This window comes from Chionomys nivalis, chromosome 5 (assembly GCF_950005125.1).
Source record: "Chionomys nivalis chromosome 5, mChiNiv1.1, whole genome shotgun sequence".
NCBI lineage: Eukaryota > Metazoa > Chordata > Mammalia > Rodentia > Cricetidae > Chionomys > Chionomys nivalis.
In genome coordinates, this window is record NC_080090.1 from 60888026 (window position 1) to 60907596 (window position 19571).

Genomic DNA, 19571 nt, shown 5'->3' on the forward strand with positions numbered 1-19571 from the left:
GTTTCTATGAGCCAGGTTAGTTGTTTCTGTGGGTTTTCTTGTGATGCCCTAACCCCTCTGACTGCTATTTTTATTTTTTAATAAAATCTAAAAACATTGACCCAACTATGAATTTGAATGCTTAATGCTTATTTTGGTCTGCAGTGTCGAAGAGGCACTTTGTGTGTAGGAGATTTCTTTCAGACTATGGAAACGGTTTGCATCCTGCATTAACATTTGCCAAACCCACTGATTCTTCTTTTAAGCATTCAGAAACACAAGGACCTTCAAACGGCATGCACTTCTGCTCAGCTCAGGCCTTCGGGTGTTTTGAGACATACTGGAACATAGCATGGCTGCTCTTCGTGTTTAAACACTCCTTTGGTGGTTCCCTGAATTCACAAGAGCCTAATCGGTATCCACCTGCTCTTCCAAAACACTTAATAGGAAGTCACAGGAAAAGGATTCACTGATTGTGTCTGGACAGTCACTGAATACAAAGAAAGAACTTCAGAGAAGTCTGCATAATAATTAGGACTATGGCTTCGGATCCTTGGCTGTTCAAATTTTAACCCCAGTGCTGCCATTAACTACCTGAGTGACAGTGAGTCTATTCTGGTTCATAAAGTGGCTCAGGAGTGTCTATGTCGTAGGGATCTGGGGATATGTAACCATCGAGTGTCTTTCTTAGGCTTCCTATTGCTGTGGTGAAACGCTATGACCAAAAGCAAGCTGGGGAGGAAAAGGAATATTCAGCTTATGCTTCTGTGTCACAATTCATCATCAAAGAATGTCAGGACAGGAACCTGGAGGCAGGAGCTGATGCAGAGGCCACAGAGCTGCTTACTGGCTTTCTCTCGTGACTTGTTCAGTCTGCTTTCTTATAGAATCCAGAACCACCATCCCAGGATTGAGCACTGAATAAGAAAATGCCCTACTGGCTTGTCTACAGGCTGATCTTGTGGAAGTCTTTTCTTAGTTGAGATTCCCTCTTCTCAGATGACTTAAGCTTGTGTCAAATTGACACACAACCAGTCAAGCACAATGAGCTAATTCATAGAAAACAACCGACACACAACAAGAGTCCTAGTTTGCTCACTGCTGTTGTGATAAAACACAGCCCAAAGCCAGTGTGGGGAGGAGAGGGTTTAAAGAGAGCCTGGAAGGACAGGCTGGAGCTAACAGGGAAGTAGCATGTATAAAGACCTCAAGTATGAAGTTAGGCCATTAGGCAATCTCAAGTGTCCTCTGTGGTAGATATGTCTGTGAGGTGGTAGGTACAGTAGCAAGGGCTGAGGCTGGGACATTAAAGGCAGCTCAGTGCCCTAGGAGTTAGAGCCTTTATCTTTCTATGACAGATGTCAGTGGTATGGCCCCATCTCTGTGCTTCTTAAGATCGGTTGTCTCATAGGACTACATATTTTACTGAGGTGACTGCCAGGCCTGGCAAACGGCGATGCGCAGGGTGAAATGCTCTTTCCTTCTGGGAACACTCTTGAGGAGCTGGCTTTTAGAGAAGGGTAATCAAGGCGTTGCTGTTTAGCAAGGTACAATGTTGTTACCTTGCATTTTGAGGAGGAAGTGAGATCCCATACCTGAAATGCCATTATTAATAGCAGGTTATATAATCACTGACCATGCTGTACTTCGTCTGTGAGGAAGGACTGCTCCTTCCTTCTCTGCAGAGGTGCAGAGACAGAAACTTAAATCGCACAATTTCTCCTAAGTGAGGAACCCGGAAAACCAGAGCCGAGGCTCTAATCCAGCTTTGTCACACAGACACTCAGGCAGATTCTGCTAGGGTCATTTTCACTAGCCCACCCCTCAGTACCGTCAGTTTAAAGCTCGCCCCAGGCCCTGGCTGCAGACACAATGTTTATGTACAAAACATCGGCAGCTCCTACTTCTAGAACATCTGTCTTCCCAAAGGCCATATCAGAGTAGATGGAGAAGATTATTGAAATATACTTGCTTGCAGGTCATCTATGGCAAAGGAAAACTCCGCATGTAAAGTTATTTCTTTTTTTTTTTTTTTTTTTTTTTTTTTTTTTTTTTTTTTTTTTTTTTTTTGGTTTTTCGAGACAGGGTTTCTCTGTGGTTTTGGAGCCTGTCCTGGAACTAGCTCTTGTAGACCAGGCTGGTCTCGAACTCACAGAGATTCACCTGCCTCTGCCTCCCGAGTGCTGGGATTAAAGGCGTGCGCCACCACCGCCCGGCTGTAAAGTTATTTCTTTAAACGCCAGAGTGACTTGTGGAAAAAGGTTTGCAGAATTGATCTATATATTTTCAGGGTATAAAGACCCTTTCTTCCATTTATGCAAGTAGTTTATTCTGACCACTTGTCCACTTAAAGCTATGGGTGACTCGAATTAATTGACATGGTTATTTTGGCTATGCCTTTGGCTGTTTAGAAATTAGAGAGTAATAAGACCTATCCTCTTATTTTGTATCTTCCTTGAAGAAATTGACAGCCCTGAAAACCTGGTGACTGACCGGGTGACAGAGAACACTCTTTCTGTCTCATGGGACCCAGTGGAAGCTGACATTGACAGGTATGTGGTAAGCTACACTTCCGTGGATGGCGAGACAAAGCAGGTCCCAGTGAGGAAGGATCAGAGAAGCACCGTCCTGACTGGCCTGAAGCCAGGTGTGGAGTACAAAGTTTCCGTGTGGGCCGAGAAGGGCGATCGAGAGAGCAAGAAGGCTAACACCAAGGCTCCCACAGGTGAGCAGAGAGAGATGAACCGTCGGAACGAAATGTGAGCTTACGGATTTGAGTGTGTGTGGCCCCACAAGGTCTGAGATATGTTAAGACTCGTGACACTGGGGGGTGAGGCGGGGTGCGGTAGGGTAGAGAGAGCGCTCAGAAGGCAGAGGGCTTGCTGCCCTTCTGAGTCTGATCCTCAGCACCCATGTGAAAAGTTGGATGTGGGAGCACGCATTTGTAATCCCAGCACTGGGGAGGCAGACGGGGCTCCCTGGGACTCACGGGGCTGCCAGCCAAGCCCAGTCAGCACACCTCAGGTCTCAGTGAGAGCAGTGTAACTGCATAGAAGTGGTGCTGCTAACCGACCCACTGGGTGTGTGTAGAGGGTCTGGTTATGATTGTATTTGGGACACTACTTCCAGGGTTCTCACTGGTGAAGTGGCCCTTGATAAAATGATAAATTAGGTACCCTGACAGTGTGGCAGGTGTTTAATTGGCTGTCTTGATGTACCATATGTTACTAGGAAGCTATTGTTCTTTCTACATTTTAGGGAGCCGAAAGTCAAGAAAAGATGCTAAGTATATAGCTAGCCTGACTTTGCAATTGAGATTCAGAAACTGTGTTCTCCCTTGACTCCCAGCAGAGATTTGGTGTGCTAACCCACTGCCTGCTGAATGTTCTGGGAGAGAAAAAGCAGGATAATGGGGTATGCCTTCCACAGCTGCAGCTTAAACTTTCAAACATTTCCCTTTCAGACCTTGACAGTCCCAAAAACTTGGTGACTGACCAAGTCACAGAGAACACTCTCAGTGTCTCCTGGGACCCTGTTCAGGCCAACATTGACAGGTACATAGTGAGCTACACCTCTGCCGATGGCGAGACCAGGGAGGTGCCCGTGTCCAAGGAGAAGAGCAGTACCGTCCTGACGGGCCTGAGGCCGGGTGTGGAGTACAAGGTCCACGTGTGGGCCCAGAAGGGTACTCAGGAGAGCAGGAAGGCCAACACCAAGGCCCCTACAGGTGATGGAACATGCCTTACCTCTATGCCATGGCTAAGCTTGTAAAATGTTAGGTTGATTTCTCTTCCTCTAACCTTGGCAGGCAGGATGATTTCGTTGATTAGAGGTGATTGTGCTCCCTAGCAGATTGTCTACCTCCTTCTCTCAGAATGGGTGTCTCATATTGTATTCTCCAAGCTGTGGCCGTCAAAGACGGCTGCTTACTGCTCCCAGCCTCCACCTTTCTTCTACCTCGTCTGTTATTAGGGATAAACATTTTGCTTTGGCAAGAAGCAGCTAAGAAGAAAGCACAAGTAACTGTCAGGCTGAGAGAGCCAGACTCGCAGGTTGTGAGCCACAAACAATTTTTGCTTTGTAAAAATTCCTCCCTTGTTTAAACCCTTCCAATGAAGTTTGTTCCTATTTCTGCCCTTTGGATGAAATAATTGCAGTGTTTTGTTCTCTAAAAATAAGCCAGTGTTTAGTCCCTCCCCCCAGTGTTGATTTTTTTTTTAGTAATGAAAATGTCCGTTTCCATGCAAGAGTCCATCCTTCATTTGCAGTTAGCTGTTTGCATGCTAACTGCCTGCCATGGGAATGGGCATTGCTCGGCGTCTCTTCTGTGTTCCTCCTTGTACTTAAGTCCTGCTCTTTCAGTTGGCTAAGCACATTTTTTCCCATCCTGACCTATTACCTCTCTTCCCTCCTAACCCCCCAGCACACTTCCCCTAATGGTTGGTGGACCAAGGGTTGTTCAGCTGAGGATCCTAAAACTGCTCTGATGGTATCCTCTCCTTCCTCTAGGTGACCACCTCTAGGTGGTCCTCCAGAACAGCTCTTGACACAACCCCAGGCATACCCCACTTCACTCAACTGATATCTAGTCCATTGGAAACACGCATGCATCCTATGTCCACTCAAATAACACATAGTCTGTGTGAAACGCTGAAGCACCTCTTGTTCTGTGTGAGAGCAACTGACCTTTTTCCCATGGATGTGGTATTTTAGCTGCATGCCATATACCAGCTCACTGATTCTCACGCCTTAGAAAGGGCTTCTCAACCTCATCACTATTGACATTTGAGCAGGGCACTCCTTTGTTTTAAGTGTGTGTGTGTGTGTGTGTGCGCGCACACACACACGAGACAGAGAGAGAGAGAGAGAAAGAGAGTTTTAGAGGATGTTTAGCACACCCCTGTGTCCCCCTCCCCTATACTGAGCTGTGGCAATCAGAATGTCTTAGGCATTGCTAATCACCCTTGCTGAGATCTTTTGTTCCATAGCAAACGCAATATGCTCTACCAGGGATCCTGGTGAAACAAATTAAATTCAGACCGCACCTAAGGTACACACAGTCTTTTCAAACAATTCCATTCTCTAAGTCCTAACATACTGGCCTCTCCAACTTCCTTAATAGTCTGGACATGGTTGGTCAGTCAAGGATCCTAAAACTGTTGATGCTGCCTTACTTGTAGGAAGTAGGAATTTAGATACCAGTTTTTTGTGGTCATAGCCTAAAGCAACATAAGAAGTAGAATCTTTGTGCAAATGGCCTTAGGAAAATGGCTTTTGCAGTGAATTATTTAGAAGAAGGAAATATTACTAGCTTATTGATAAAATATGTTTTTGATTGCCTTCTGCTATGTAGTATGGAGGAAGATAATCTTTTGGATTTATAGTGTCAATTGATTGATTTCATCATTAGTTATGATAACTGAAGGTCTTGGCATCTACTCAGTGCTGAGAACAGTCATAACATGTTATTAGCTTATGTGATGTAAAACTATGACATAAAAATCCACAAGCTATAAATAAACATCTCCCATCTCCTGTTTTTGTTTCCTCTGTGGAGAAGTTGAGGGACAAGGGCTGGAATGCCATTTATTACATTTTGAACCTCAGAATGAATATACTGAGGTCCAGAAACTGTAAACATTGTATTATTTTAGTCGACAGAGCTAACCACACACACACACACACACACACCTAAAATCTTTCATTTTACAAATGCAGAAGACAGTGTCCAAGTAATGAAACGAAGTTAATAATTGATGAAGGCAGGTGCACGCATTGAAGATGAGTCTCTGAAGGAACCCGAAGTCTACATAACAGTCTGTACATAATTTTAGAGGGGAAGAAGTAAAGCTTACAAGCATCTGAGTGATCCGAGGCTACCAACAGCTGACTGACAGGAGAGCCGGGATGAGGTCCTCAGTCTGCTGACTGGAACCTAAGGTGCCTCCTGCCCCTCAGCTCTGCCTCTTCAGGTAGAACCCAGTCCCTTTGGGTGCAGCACTCATTCTGCTCTCCTGCGCTGCCTCCTTGAGGCTCTGAGCTCAGCTGTGGAGACCAGGTCTCCCGCCATGAAACACTGAAAATGCTCATAGGGTGTGGGGAAGCTGTAGGGACTGGAAAGTCTCCCCACCCAGGACAAATGGTCTCATTCTTTGGTGCCTGCTTCCAGTCTTTAGTGATCAGTTCTTCTCCTTTTAGATATTGATGGCCCCAAAAACCTGGTGACAGACCAGGCGACAGAGACCACTCTCAGTGTCTCCTGGGAGCCGGTGGAGGCTGACATCGATAGGTACATAGTGCGCTACACCTCTGCTGATGGCGAGACCAGGGAGGTGCCCGTGTCTAAGGAGAAGAGCAGCACTGTCCTGACGGGCCTGAGGCCGGGTGTGGAGTACAAGGTTGATGTGTGGGCCCAGAAGGGGGCCCAGGACAGCAGGAAGGCCAACACCAAGTCCCCCACAGGTATGAACATTGTAGTTTGAGAATGTGACATGTTTCACGGTAAGCCTTTGGTAGGGGGACACTTGCTATTCCTTCTCTGGCCTTGGAAGAAAGTAATGTTCATAGAAGACCAGAGCGACAGGCTTCTGTCAGATCTCCCACACCATTTCTGCATGTCCTTTACACTTAATCTGGAGATACAGACCTCATGTTTTGGTCTTACTAAGATTTATGACTGCTCACATCTCTATGCTGTTCTTCTAATTGTGCATTTCCCTCAATGTCAATCACTGAATTGTTCCATCCGGAAGATGAAATGGCTTAGAGAAAGCATATGGTTCAGCATCTAGGAGCTAAGTGCTTCAGGGAGATAGCTTTCGCTGGGATTTTCTTGGCATGGGAGGATTTATTGTTCTGTTAGGGAGTAGATTCTCTTTTGAGTACTGCGGGTTCCATTTTGACAAGCCTAGGCTTGCAGTCATCATAACAGCAGTTTTTAAGGTTTTTCAGTTCTTTCATTTGCAAGAATAGCCTTACTAAGATGTCTTTACGTACAAAATTCAATCTTTAGCGTATACAGCTCAGCTTTCACTATTACAGAGTCACACAATCACCCAACTCTTAGATTGTATGTTTAGAAAATTTTCATCACAATAAGGAACATGATGTGCATTACCAGATATTGTTCATTCCCTACCCACAGGTAGCAACTGCTATCTGTTCTAGATTTCTCTGTTATGGACAGTTCTAATACATGGATTAACACATTATGTGGCATTGTATTATTTACTTCTTACACAAAACATAGTTTCAGGTTCATCTGTATTATAACATATATTGACACTTATTTTTATTAAAATTAATATTTGTTTGTATAGATACACACATTTATTTGCTAGTTTGTCTTGGTAGCTATTTGGTTTGTTTTCATGTTTTGAATATCATGAATAATGATACTGGGGCATTCATTTTTCTTAAGTAGATGTATTAGAACTGAACTGTTAATTCTGTATATTTAATTTTTAAGTTCCTGCCAAACTAATCTCCAAAGTGGTTGTGCCCTTTTACATACACACAAGCAAAAGTAAGAGCAATTTTCTCCATTTAGTTGGTCGTGAGAAGAATCTGTTCTGTTGGTAGAGCAGGAATCTGTGTTTCCATTCACAGCTGAGAATTCGCTATTTAGGAGAGTACATTATTTCTGCAATTCTCACAGTTAGTGGATGATTCGTAGGGTTTGACTCATAAAATATCCATAAAATATTTCAGTATCTTACCTTGCATGTATCTAGGAAGCAGTTTGACGGGTGAGGAGACTGAGCTTTAGTTAACTGCTGAGGTCTTTAAGGCCACTTGCACTGGAACTGCAATCCAGCTTCTCTAATTCTGAGTACATTGCTGTTTTCACTATCTTAGGCTACTGCCTTAAGGGTCCAAGAGTAGTTGTGGGGACAAGATCTCTGTCCACGAATCAACTGAAAAACAGTACAGGAGATGGGAAAACTGTAAGAACAGGAATGCTCAGCCCATTCTTAATGGTGGCTGGTGTGTGTGTGCATGTGTGTGCGTGTGTGTGTATGCATGTCTGTGCATGTGTGTGTTTCGACAAAGTCTTGTTGAACAGCCTATGTTGATCTCAAGTTCATCATCTCATGCTTCCCTGCCTTGGCCTTCTGCATAACGGGTCTACAGATTTGAGATATCACACTCAATTTACTTACTAGGGGTTAATGATCAAGTTTTTCCTTTTAGATATTGATAGCCCTAAAAACCTGGTGACTGAGCAGGTGACAGAGAACACTGCCACTGTGTCCTGGGACCCAGTAGAGGCTGACATTGACAGGTACGTGGTGCGCTACACCTCTGCTGATGGAGAGACCAGGGAGATCCTTGTTGGGAAGGAGGAGAGAAGCACCATCCTGACGGGCATGCGACCAGGTGTGGAGTATCAGGTCGACGTGTGGGCCCAGAAGGGGACACGGGAGAGCAGGAAGACCAGCACCAAAGCCCCCACAGGTAATGGACATTATTCCTTGAGAACATGACTGTTCTCATCCTATGCATATGGGAAGTCATGTGTGGTTTCCTTCATGACTATCGACCCAAATCAGTGATTTGGAGAGAATAAGGAGGGCAGAATATTATACAGTATCCAGCATCTCTCAGTGCCTTTGATATCTATCTCTCTTTTTAATCAAATAATAAGAAGTGTTTAATTAAACAATATTCAATAAATGTTACTTCTCTTCTTTTTTATTATTATCATTTTTATTAATTAAAACTTTCATTTATTTTATACCCCAACCATAGTTTCCTCTCTCTCCTCTCCTCCCATTCCCCCCTCTTCATCCCCCACCTCCTCTCTGCCCCTCTCCCATCAACTCTTCTGTGTTTCTATTCCAAAAGGGGCAGGCCTCCTATGGGTGTCAGCAAAGCATTGAATATCAAGTTCAGGTAGGACTAAGAACCTCCCTTTGTACCAAGTGGAGCTAGGCTGGGCAACCCAGTGTAGGGTCCCCAAAGTCAGCTCAAGTCTCAGAGACAGGCCCTGGTCCCACTGCTAGGAGTCCTACACAACTGTCACACATATGTAGAGGGCCTAGGTTGATCTTATGAAGGCTCCAGAGTTTATGAGCTCCTATGAGCCCAGGTTGTTTCTGTGGGTTCCCTTGTGATGAGTTTAACCCTCTTGGCTCGTACAATCCTTCCTCCTTCTTTTCAACAGGATTCCCCTAGTGCTTGGCTGTGGATCTCTCCATTTGTTTCCATCAGTTACAGGATGAAGGCTCTATGATGACTATTACAGGAGACGGCCAGTTAAGGCACTCTCTCCACTATTGCTAGGGGTCTTAGCTGTGGTTCTCCCTGACCCTGAAATGTGCTCCTGCCATCAAGACATGTCTTTCACCACTCTCCCACTCCATCCTTCCCCCAACCCACCCAACCTATTCCTCATGTACCAACCCCCCCAAATCCTGCCCTCAGTTTACCCAGGAGAGCTCTTCTATTTCCCATGCATCCCACTTTTTCCCTCCTTGTTACCTAACCTCTCTGGGGCTGTGGATTGTAGCATGGTTATCCCTTATAGCTAATATTCACTTATGAGTGAGTACATGCCTTGTTTGTCTTTCTTATTCTGGGTTATGTCACTCAGGATGATTTTTTTCTAGTTCCATCTATTTGCCTACAAATTTCATGATGCCATTATTTTTTACAGTCGAGTACCATATTTTTTAAAATCCATTCTTTGGGTTAAGGAGGATCTAGGTTGCTTTTCTGGCTATTATGAATAATGCTGCTGTGAACATAATTTTGGGCAAGTGTCTTTGTGGTATTATTAAGAATCCTTTGGGTATATGTCCAAAAGTGGTATAACTGGGTCCTGATGTAGACTGATTCACAATTTTCTGAAAAATTGTTATATTGATTTCCAAAGTGGCTGTACAAGTTTGTACTCACATCAGCAGGGGAAGAGTGTTCCCCCTACTCCACATCCTTGCCAACATAAGCTGTCCTTAGCGTTTTTGATCTTAGCCACTCTGACAGGTATAAGACGGTATCTCAGAGTCATTTTGATTTGCATTTCCCTAATGGCTAAGGATGTTGAACAATTCTTTAAGTGTATCCTAGCCATTTGAGATTCTTCTGTTGAGAATTCTGTTTAGATCAGTATGTAGATAGAGGCTGCTTGTTCGTTTCCTGGCCACCCAGACCCAAAATAATTGCACAGAAACTGTATTAATTAAAACACTAGCCGGGCGGTGGTGGCGCACACCTTCAATCCCAGCACTCGGGAGGCAGAGGCAGGCGTATCTCTGTGAGTTCGAGACCAGCCTTGTCTACAAGAGCTAGTTCCAGGACAGGCTCCAAAGCCACAGAGAAACCCTGTCTTGAAAAACCAACCCCCCCCCCAAAAGAAACCAACCAAACCACTGCTCTTATATCTTAAATTAACCCACCTCTATTAATATGTGCATCACTATGAGGTCATAGCCTACTGGCAAGGTTCTGGCAGGCTCCTGCAGGCATCTTTCTCCTTTGACAGCTACATGGCATCTCCCTGACTCTTCTCTCTCTCTCTCTCTCTCTCTCTCTCTCTCTCTCTCTCTCTCTCTCTCTCTCTCTCTTCCAGCATGGCTATATTCTGTTAAGCCGTTGGCTGAAAGCAGCTTGCTTATTAACCAATGACAATAAAACATACTCATAGCATTCAGAGGGAATCCCACATCATCAGTCCTCATTTGTTAATTGGATTATTTGATATTTTGATGTCTAGTTTCTTGAATTCTTTATATATTTTGGAGATCAGCCCAAATGCTGTGGGATTGGTGAAGATCTTTTCCCATTCTGTAGACTGCTGCTTTGTCTTATCGACTGTGTCCTTTGCCTTACAGAAGTGTCACAGTTTCGGGAGGCCCCATTGATTAATTGTAGATCTCAGTGTCTGGGCTCCTGGTGTTATATTTAGGAAGTGGTCTGCTGTGCTAGTGTGTTTAAGGCTACTTCCCACTTTCTCTTTTATCACCTTCAGTGTGTCTGGATTTATGTTGAGGTCTGTGATCCACTTGGATTTGAGTTTTGTGCACGGTGATAGAGATGGATCTATTTGCATTCTTCTACATGTTGACATCCAGTTATGCCAGCGCCATTTGTTGAGGATGCTTTTGTTTTCCATTGTGTAATTTTGGCTTCTTTGTCAAAAACCAGGTGTTCGTAGGGATATATTATCTCTTAATGAGGACCTCATGTGCAGCCTTATACTTCAGCCTCACAGAGATTGGTGGTGAGCTGTGGATATAGCTCAGGAATATAGTCCTGCACAGCATGAACAAGGTCCTGGGTTTGCTCTCCTGAATGAAAGTAAAAGGACCAATGGTGGGTGACTCCTCCGCAGGGTTCTTCCAGCTGAGTATTCCAATTGTGCTCAATCTCAAAATATTTCTTATTGAAGAGATAGAAAGGATGTGTGTGTGTGTATGTGTGTATGTGTGTGTGTGTATGTTAGGGTCTGTGAGGTTAAGTACTCCAGGAAAACGGCTTTCCCTGTGATCACTTTGGAGTAAGGAGAGGATGTTGTTTTCTTAGTGGTAACCCCTCTTCTGAGTACTATGTTCCATTCTGAGGACTGCACCATTGGTATTTCATATAGCATTTCATAATTGTAAGGCCTTTTCATCTCTGCTCACACATTTGCTAAGAACAGCCATATTAAGAGATATTTCTGTATTAAAACTCGCCTTTTAAAATGTACAATTCAGTGAATTTAGTGTGCTCACAGTTCTGTAACTATTACTGGAGTCTATTACTATAGTCTATTCTCATTACCAAAAAGTACTGAGCTCGAGCTCACATCCACTGCCAGTCAATTTCCAAGCCTGCTAACAATTGCTGTCTGTCTATTCGATAGAGTTCTCTGTTTCTACATCTCTGGTGGGTTTATAATCTATATGGCCTCTGGTGAGATGCCTTTCATTTGCCAGCTTTATTTGTGTGATAACATGTATCAATATGCCAATTAGTATTTCATAGTACATGCCATCACCTTTGCTTTTCAGTTTGTTAGCTGTTTGACATTTGGATTATTTTAAGTTGTCAAAGTCTATTACGAAGAATGTGATTAGGACATCTGTAATATAAATATTTTTGTGTGTGCAATGCTGAGGATCAAACCTAGGGCCTGGTGCATGCTAGGCCAGCACTTCACTGTATTCCCACCTTTCTGAGTACAAGTTTTATGCATATATGTGCTATAACTTTTTTAGTATGCAACTAAGAGTGGAATTACAGAATCCTTTGGTATTTCTAACAGTAATTTACTAGGGAAAAGTTGTGATAGGATTCTACATGTCTACTAGCGACAGATGAGGATTATGTTGTCTTCAGAGTGTTTGCTGAATTGGCAGAGTAGGAGTCAATGTGTCTTTACAGTTGAGAGGCCCTCTCCTCCAGTTCTATGAAGTGGGTAGTTTCCATAAGTCACATAGCTGATCTCTCATGGGTTTGATTTCAGAAATACTCATGCAATACTGAGCTATCTTATAATTTATTAACCTAGGCTTACATTTACAAATGAAGAAATTGGTCAGGTACAACTTGCTCAGGCTGATGGCAGAGCCAGGACGAGATTCTCAGTCTGCTGACTGGAACCTAAGGTGCCTCCTGCCCCTCAGCTCTGCCTCTTCAGGTAGAACCCAGGCCCTTTGGGTGCAGCACTCATTCTGCTCTCCTGCGCTGCCTCCTTGAGGCTCTGAGCTCAGCTGTGGAGACCAGGTCTCCCGCCATGAAACACTGAAAATGCACATAGGGTGTGGGGAAGCTGTAGGGACTGGAAAGTCTCCCCACCCAGGACAAATGGTCTCATTCCTTGGTGCCTGCTTCCAGTCTTTAGTGATCAGTTCTTCTCCTTTTAGATATTGATGGCCCCAAAAACCTGGTGACAGACCAGGCGACAGAGACCACTCTCAGTGTCTCCTGGGAGCCGGTGGAGGCTGACATCGATAGGTACATAGTGCGCTACACCTCTGCTGATGGCGAGACCAGGGAGGTGCCCGTGTCTAAGGAGAAGAGCAGCACCGTCCTGACGGGCCTGAGGCCGGGCGTCGAGTACAAGGTTGATGTGTGGGCCCAGAAGGGGGCCCAGGACAGTAGGAAGGCCAACACCAAGTCCCCCACAGGTATGAACATTGTAGTTTGAGGATGTGACATGTTTCACGGTAAGCCTTTGGTAGGGGGACACTTGCTATTCCTTCTCTGGCAACTGGAAGAAACCAATGATTGTTAAAGGTCAGAGGGGCAGGCTTTTGTCATATCTCCCACATCATCTCTCTATGATATTTAACACATTAGTTCAAATTAATTTTGAACCTCATATTCTCCTCTTCACCTGGCTCCTGAAGCTCAATGGTGATTGGCACATCCACCCACTGTTTATCAACATGTCTATTTCCTTTGTGGTCAGTTTTTTTCTTGGAAAGAAAATGTATTGCTAGGATCTGTGAATTATATATTTCATTGAAATCAGTGGCTTTTTCTGTGCTCACTTTGGGATAGGGGAGGACACTGGTTCCTTAGAAAAGAAACCCTCTTGGGTACTGTGTTTTCTACTCCGAAGATCCTGTGACTAATTCTCTACAAGAACTATTGATGATTCTAATTTTCATCCATGTTTCCTCTTCAAGAGGAACAGCCTTGCCAAGATGCATTTTCACATTAAAATCCACCCTTTGGAAGAGTCCAGTTCAAGGGATTTAGCATATTCCTGATATTTCACAGAACTGCACAACTACTACCATTATTTCAATGACATCATCAGCTGAGGGGGCCTCATACCCATCACCAGCAACTTCCCATCCTCTTTCCCTGCAGCCGTACATAACAATTGCTGTCTGTCTCTATAGGTTTCTTTGCTTGGGACATTTCTTTTTAAATAAAAGTATATTTTTGTTAATCTTGAGACGCTCATAATGCACACAATGTATTTTGATTATTCCCTGCTCTTCCCCTAACTCATCCCAGACGTAACCCCCACTCCTCACCTTCTCCCAAGCTTGGGTTGTTGTTTCATCCTTCTTTATAATCCATTAAGTCCAGTCTGTACTGCCCATACTCACGGGTATGGGGCCATCCATGGTGGACCCACCAGAGGCCACACACTTAAAGACCCTTTCCTACAACCCATCAATAACTCCTCAACTGGGCATCAGGTTCCATGCATGAATCTAATTTTCATTCATGCTGGAATGTTGACTGGCTTTATGTTGTGCCTATCTTATGCGGACACTCACAGATGCTGAGCTCATGACTGCAGTGGTCTTGTCACATCCAGAAGACACTGTTTTTGTTAAGGTCCTCTCCAACTTCTGGCTCTTACGGTCTTTCTGTTCCTTCTTCCTCGATGGTCCCTAAGTCAGGGTATGTATGATATAGATGTCACATTTGTGGCCGAGCATTGCATAAACATTTCTCCTCTGTACTGCAGCCAATTGTGAGTTTCTGTATTAACTTATATCCATTATACAAAGAAACTTCTCTGATGAGGCTGAACATTTGTTATACATGGATTCATATATCATGTGGCCTTTGGTGATTTACTTTTTTCATTAAATTGTATTCCTCAGGATCTTCCACATTCTAGCATGAATCTATTCTTAATTTTGTTAGCAAATATTTCATTGTATGACTGGCTATATGACATTTTGTTTATTGATTTGTCATTTGTGAATATATGAATTGTTTCTTTTCTACTCTCATGAATGATGATGCCATAGCATTTGTGTTCAAGTTTGTTTTCAAAGACATATATGCCCAGGAGCAGAACTTCTGTATCATCCTCTTATTTAGTCCTTTATTATGCCAGTACATTCATATAGTGTTTATACTACTTAATATACCGACTAGGAATAAATAAGGGCTTCTTCCTCTCTTCAAAGTAATTTGTTGAGTTGATAGTAGTCCCCCTTCCAGTTTTATAATAAAAAACCCAAACCTTCAAATCCAGTGAAATCTTTGAATTCTCCAAGACAAATAGTTGATGAAGGTGGGATTTGATTCATGCAATATTCCTGGAATATCAACCTACCTTATAACCTAGGTTAAGGTCCCCATTTATGAAAAAGAAAACTGAGGCACACTCAGAGCAGCTGAGCTGTCCAAGTTCATAGCTGGTCAATGGCAGACCGGGATGAGATTCTTTGTCTACTGACTATAAAATGACGTATTTTCTATCTATCAGCTGTTCTTCTGGGGTTGGGATTATAACACAACCCTACAAACTCTGGATATTGTAGCCATTCCATTGTCCCGTGTAGCAAGGTTTCTTGTCAGATTATCTTTTTTGTTTGTTTTATTTTTTGAGGCAAGGTTTCTCTGTGTAACAGTCTTGGCTGTCCTGGAACTAGTTCTTGTAGATCAGGCTGTCCTTGAAGTCACAGAGATCTGCCTGCCTCTGCCTCCTCAGTGCTGGGATTAAAGGCATGCACTACCCCTGCCTGGCTCCTGTCAGATTATCTTTGAACCACCAGCTCACAAATAATGACCCAGAGACTTATTATTAATTATGAAAGTTTGGCCTTAGCTTAGGTTTTTTCCCCCACTAGCTCTTATAACTTAATTAACCCTTATTATTTTTTATCTATGTTCTGCCATGTGGCATACTGACTTGCTCAGAGTCTGACAGTGAAATTGTACCCTAGATTCCTCCTTCTTTTCCCTTCCTCTTTCCCCGCAAGTCTCACTTGTCTCTCCTGCCTAACCACTGGCCATTTATCTCTTTATTAAACCAACCATAAGGCATTTTACACAGACACACACCCTTACAGTATAAACAAATATTTCACAATAGCCCCGTTCTTCTTTTTTGAGGACCCCAAAGTCCAATTGCGGTCTCAACTGTGAAAACTGAAAATATGCATATGAGATGGGATATAAGAACAGGAAACTCAGTCCAAACAAAATGGCCTCAATTTTCAGTGTCTTTTCTAGTGTTTATTGACTAGTACTTTTTTTTTCCAGATATTGATAGTCCCAAAAACCTAGTGACCGACCAGGTGACAGAGACCACTCTCAGTGTCTCCTGGGACCCGGTAAAGGCCGACATTGACAGGTATGTGGTGCGCTACACCTCTGCTGATGAAGAATCCAAGGAATTTCTTATTGGGAAGGACCAGAGAAGCACCGTCCTGACAGGCCTGAGGCCCGGTGTGGAGTACAAGGTTGAAGTGTGGGCGCAGAAGGGAGCCCGGGAGAGCAAGAAGGCCAACACCAAAGCTCACACAGGTAATGGACAGCATAGTTTAGGGGTACGATGGCTGTCACATCGAGTTTTAATTTCTTCCTCTGATACGGATGGGTCTTGTAGATATTTGGAAGAGCAGGGTTATTTCTCCCACAACCAGCTTCATACACCACCTTTACTTCCTTGCAGCTGGTTTCCTTAGGTGTTGGACTCTCCAAACGGTCTCCAAACTGTCCGGATGACTGTGTACCGTTCTTCTTCTAGGTTCTCAGATCTTTTTCTAGAGATGTTGTTTTTGGTTTCTTTGAGAAGGATACTAGAAAATATTTTTTTAAAAAAAAATACATTTTGCTTTAAGATTCTAGATTTTTTTCCATCTGCCGTTGCAAGGAAAGGTTTGCTTTTTAACATCCAAGTTTTATTTTAATTGTAAACAAATTTGTCACTGTAGATGATAAGTCTTTACTGTCTTTACTGTCTCGCTAATGGACAGAAGCCTGTTTCTCCTTCTTGTTTGCAAAACCAAGGTCTTCAACTTGAATTCTCTGTATATTGCCTGTAGCAGGCCTTGTATATAGAGCAGTCTTGATATTCCTTACTAAATGAATAAGAAATTAGTTTTGTTAAACTTCTAGTAGAAGTCATACCCTAGATTTTCAGATTCTGGTTGGTTGGGTGTCTTGGTTGGGAAGCTTTCCTGGGAAGAGAGGTGCATGCATGGAGCAGAAATAAAAGGCAAATATTAGACAGCAAATGAACAAAATCCAACAAAATGGGAGTGGATGAGATGGAAAACCGCAGAAAATGAAAACTCTCACCAGCCAACAAGACCAGCAGTGTCTGCACCTGCACCCTGGCCCTCTGAATGGTGCATATTGATTTGCTTTTGTTGCTATCATCATCACCATTGTCGAGTGTGTGTGTGTGTGTGTATGCAGGCACAGGCCATGGCACATGTGCGGAGGTCAGAGGATAACTATCTAGCCTTAATTCTCTCCTTCTCCATTTCCATCAGTTTGGGGATCACACTCAGGGTGCCCCACTTCTGCGCAATCGCCTTTACTGACTGAGCCATCTTGCTGAGCCAATAGCACATTCTGACTAAGATTTTTCCTCGTAGACATTGACAGTCCCAAAAACCTGGTGACCAATCAGGTGACAGAAAATACAGCCACCATCTCCTGGGACCCCGTGCAGGCTGATATCGACAGGTACATGGTGCGCTACACCTCCGCTGATGGCGAGACCAGGGAGGTTCCAGTGAGGAAGGAGAAGAGCAGTACCATCCTGACGGGCTTGAGACCCGGAGTGGAGTACACTGTTCAAGTGTGGGCTCAGAAGGGGGCCCGGGAGAGCAAGAAGGCCAAAACCAAGGCCCCCACAGGTAAGGAATGTTGTTCATTGGAACCCGCAGGGGAAGATAAAGCGTTTTTTTCCTGTTCTTACACTGATGTGAAATAAATGGTAGGGGATGAGCAAACCGAGTTCATAAATAGAGGTTCATCCGCTACTGCTGAATGGTGACACGCATGTTTTGGGGTCTGTGATGCCAGAGACTGGATTGTTTCAGGGGGCACCTTCCTCTATTTCTTCTGACATACAGAGTGCTTGTCAGAGATGAGGAAAGTTGTAAACGACAGAAAGTTTTTGGGTTTATGGATGTAGAGTCTGAAAGGCCCAAAGCAAGAGTCCTAGTGTCTTGTGGCCTTTGTCCTGTATCATAACACACATAGACAAATGAGCAGATGTGAAACAAAGGGAGGGCAAGAGGTCTTGAACTTAAGCCTGGACCCGACTTTCCTGCTCCTGTGGAATGATGTTAGTCCCTTTGTGAGAGCAGACCTAATCATGACCTAACCGCCTTTAAAACGTTCTACTTCTTAAAACCTCACTGAAGGCTTTGATGTAAAAAACTAAACTTCCATTTACTTCTAAAGAGAACAAAGTACTGTAATAGATCCGCTGCTGAGCAGTCCCAGAATGCCTTGAAACTTTTCCCACAGCATATGTCCTTAATTGTCAATGTTTCCCACCTCCTGAAAATTACAGAACTAATGTAAAGTGAATATAAAAGTTCTAAAGTTATTGTATTAAGGAACTGTTTTGAGACAAGATGTTCCGTTAGAATTGACCTAATAGAAACTGTGTCACAAACAAACATTACCCTGGGGAGCGGGGACCCTGTGTTCAATAAGCAGCTTACTTCTCATCACCATCATTTAAGTGCCAGTTCTAGGGATGGAGTGACAGGCAAAAAATTATGTCCGCTGCTCTCCTGACAGCCAGTGGGAGAGACAGGCAATAAACAAAAGGAAAATTTGTAACTGTAAATTTTGATAAGCCCTATGAAGGACATGACAATGGTGCAGGTCTAGAGATCAGTGGGTCAGAAGGCACAGGGCTTAGATGGTGTGAGTGTGTAGTCTTAGGATACATTGTCAGATACACCAAAGGAAAGGCTAAGCAAGACTGCAGTTTATATAGAACAGCAGAGTGTATGTGCTAAGGGCTGACATGCTCATGTAGCTCGCTCTGTGCTGGAGGCTCAGGCTCCTTGGCTGTTGTGGATCAGTCACCCTTAGAGAATTGTGTTCATTTGCTTGGTTAACATACACCTGCATTCCAACCAATGGGAAGGCCAGGGCATGACTTGAATGTTACACACATCAGTTTTCAGAATTCTCTCTCAGATCCAAGATGTAGTTAAAATCAAGGGGCTGGAGGATAGTTGGGAATGCAGAGTAGGGTGCCATGGGGGAGAGTCTATAGGATTGTTCCAACCATGATATCAGCGGTTTAGCTAGTTCAGATTTTCATTGTTATACTGGTGAAACTGGGCAGGACAGAATGTTTCCAGATTGATAAATATAGAGAAGATCTGGTTCCTTCCATTGTAATATCTAGTGTCTTGTTTCTTTGGAAAATGGAAACTTGGAAACTGGGGGACTCATAAAGGTATTTCCTTCCTTCCTTCCTTCCTTCCTTCCTTCCTTCCTTCCTTCCTTCCTTCCTTCCTTCCTCTCTCCTTCCCTCCTCCCCCTCTTTGATTTATTTATTTTTTTGAAATAGGGCCTCACTATGTAGCCCTGGCTGTGCTTGAATCTGTGCTCTTCTTGCCTCTGAACTGTGGGAATTGCAGGAGTGGGCATCATATAAGCTTTACTCCTGTATTCATGAGAATTATACCATTGGTAATAATAAAATTATACCAGTAATAATTATACTGTTATTAGCTCTTTTGAATGGAAGAACTCTTGTGGAAGGGGTGGTGAGATGCCTTTCCATGTTTCTAAAGCCAGCCTTTTCTAAATCTTAAAAAAAGAAATTGACAGCCCCAAGAACTTGGTGACCAACCGGGTGACAGAGAATACAGCCACCATCTCCTGGGACCCAGTGCGAGCCACCATTGACAAGTACA

At 43.6% G+C, this 19571-nt stretch overlaps 1 protein-coding gene across 1 annotated transcript in view; it reads left to right on the forward strand.

Moving 5' to 3' along the window:
• The window catches only part of Tnn (tenascin N), a 69780-nt gene that overhangs the window by 26107 nt on the left and 24102 nt on the right, over positions 1–19571 (forward strand). The window contains exons 8-15 of the mRNA XM_057770214.1: positions 2441–2704; positions 3443–3706; positions 6178–6441; positions 8173–8436; positions 12831–13094; positions 15931–16194; positions 17274–17537; positions 19476–19571. The exon at positions 19476–19571 is cut by the window's right edge and continues 168 nt beyond it. Of these exons, the coding sequence (XP_057626197.1) occupies positions 2441–2704; positions 3443–3706; positions 6178–6441; positions 8173–8436; positions 12831–13094; positions 15931–16194; positions 17274–17537; positions 19476–19571 (1944 nt within the window). The remainder of the gene's footprint in view (positions 1–2440; positions 2705–3442; positions 3707–6177; positions 6442–8172; positions 8437–12830; positions 13095–15930; positions 16195–17273; positions 17538–19475) is intronic.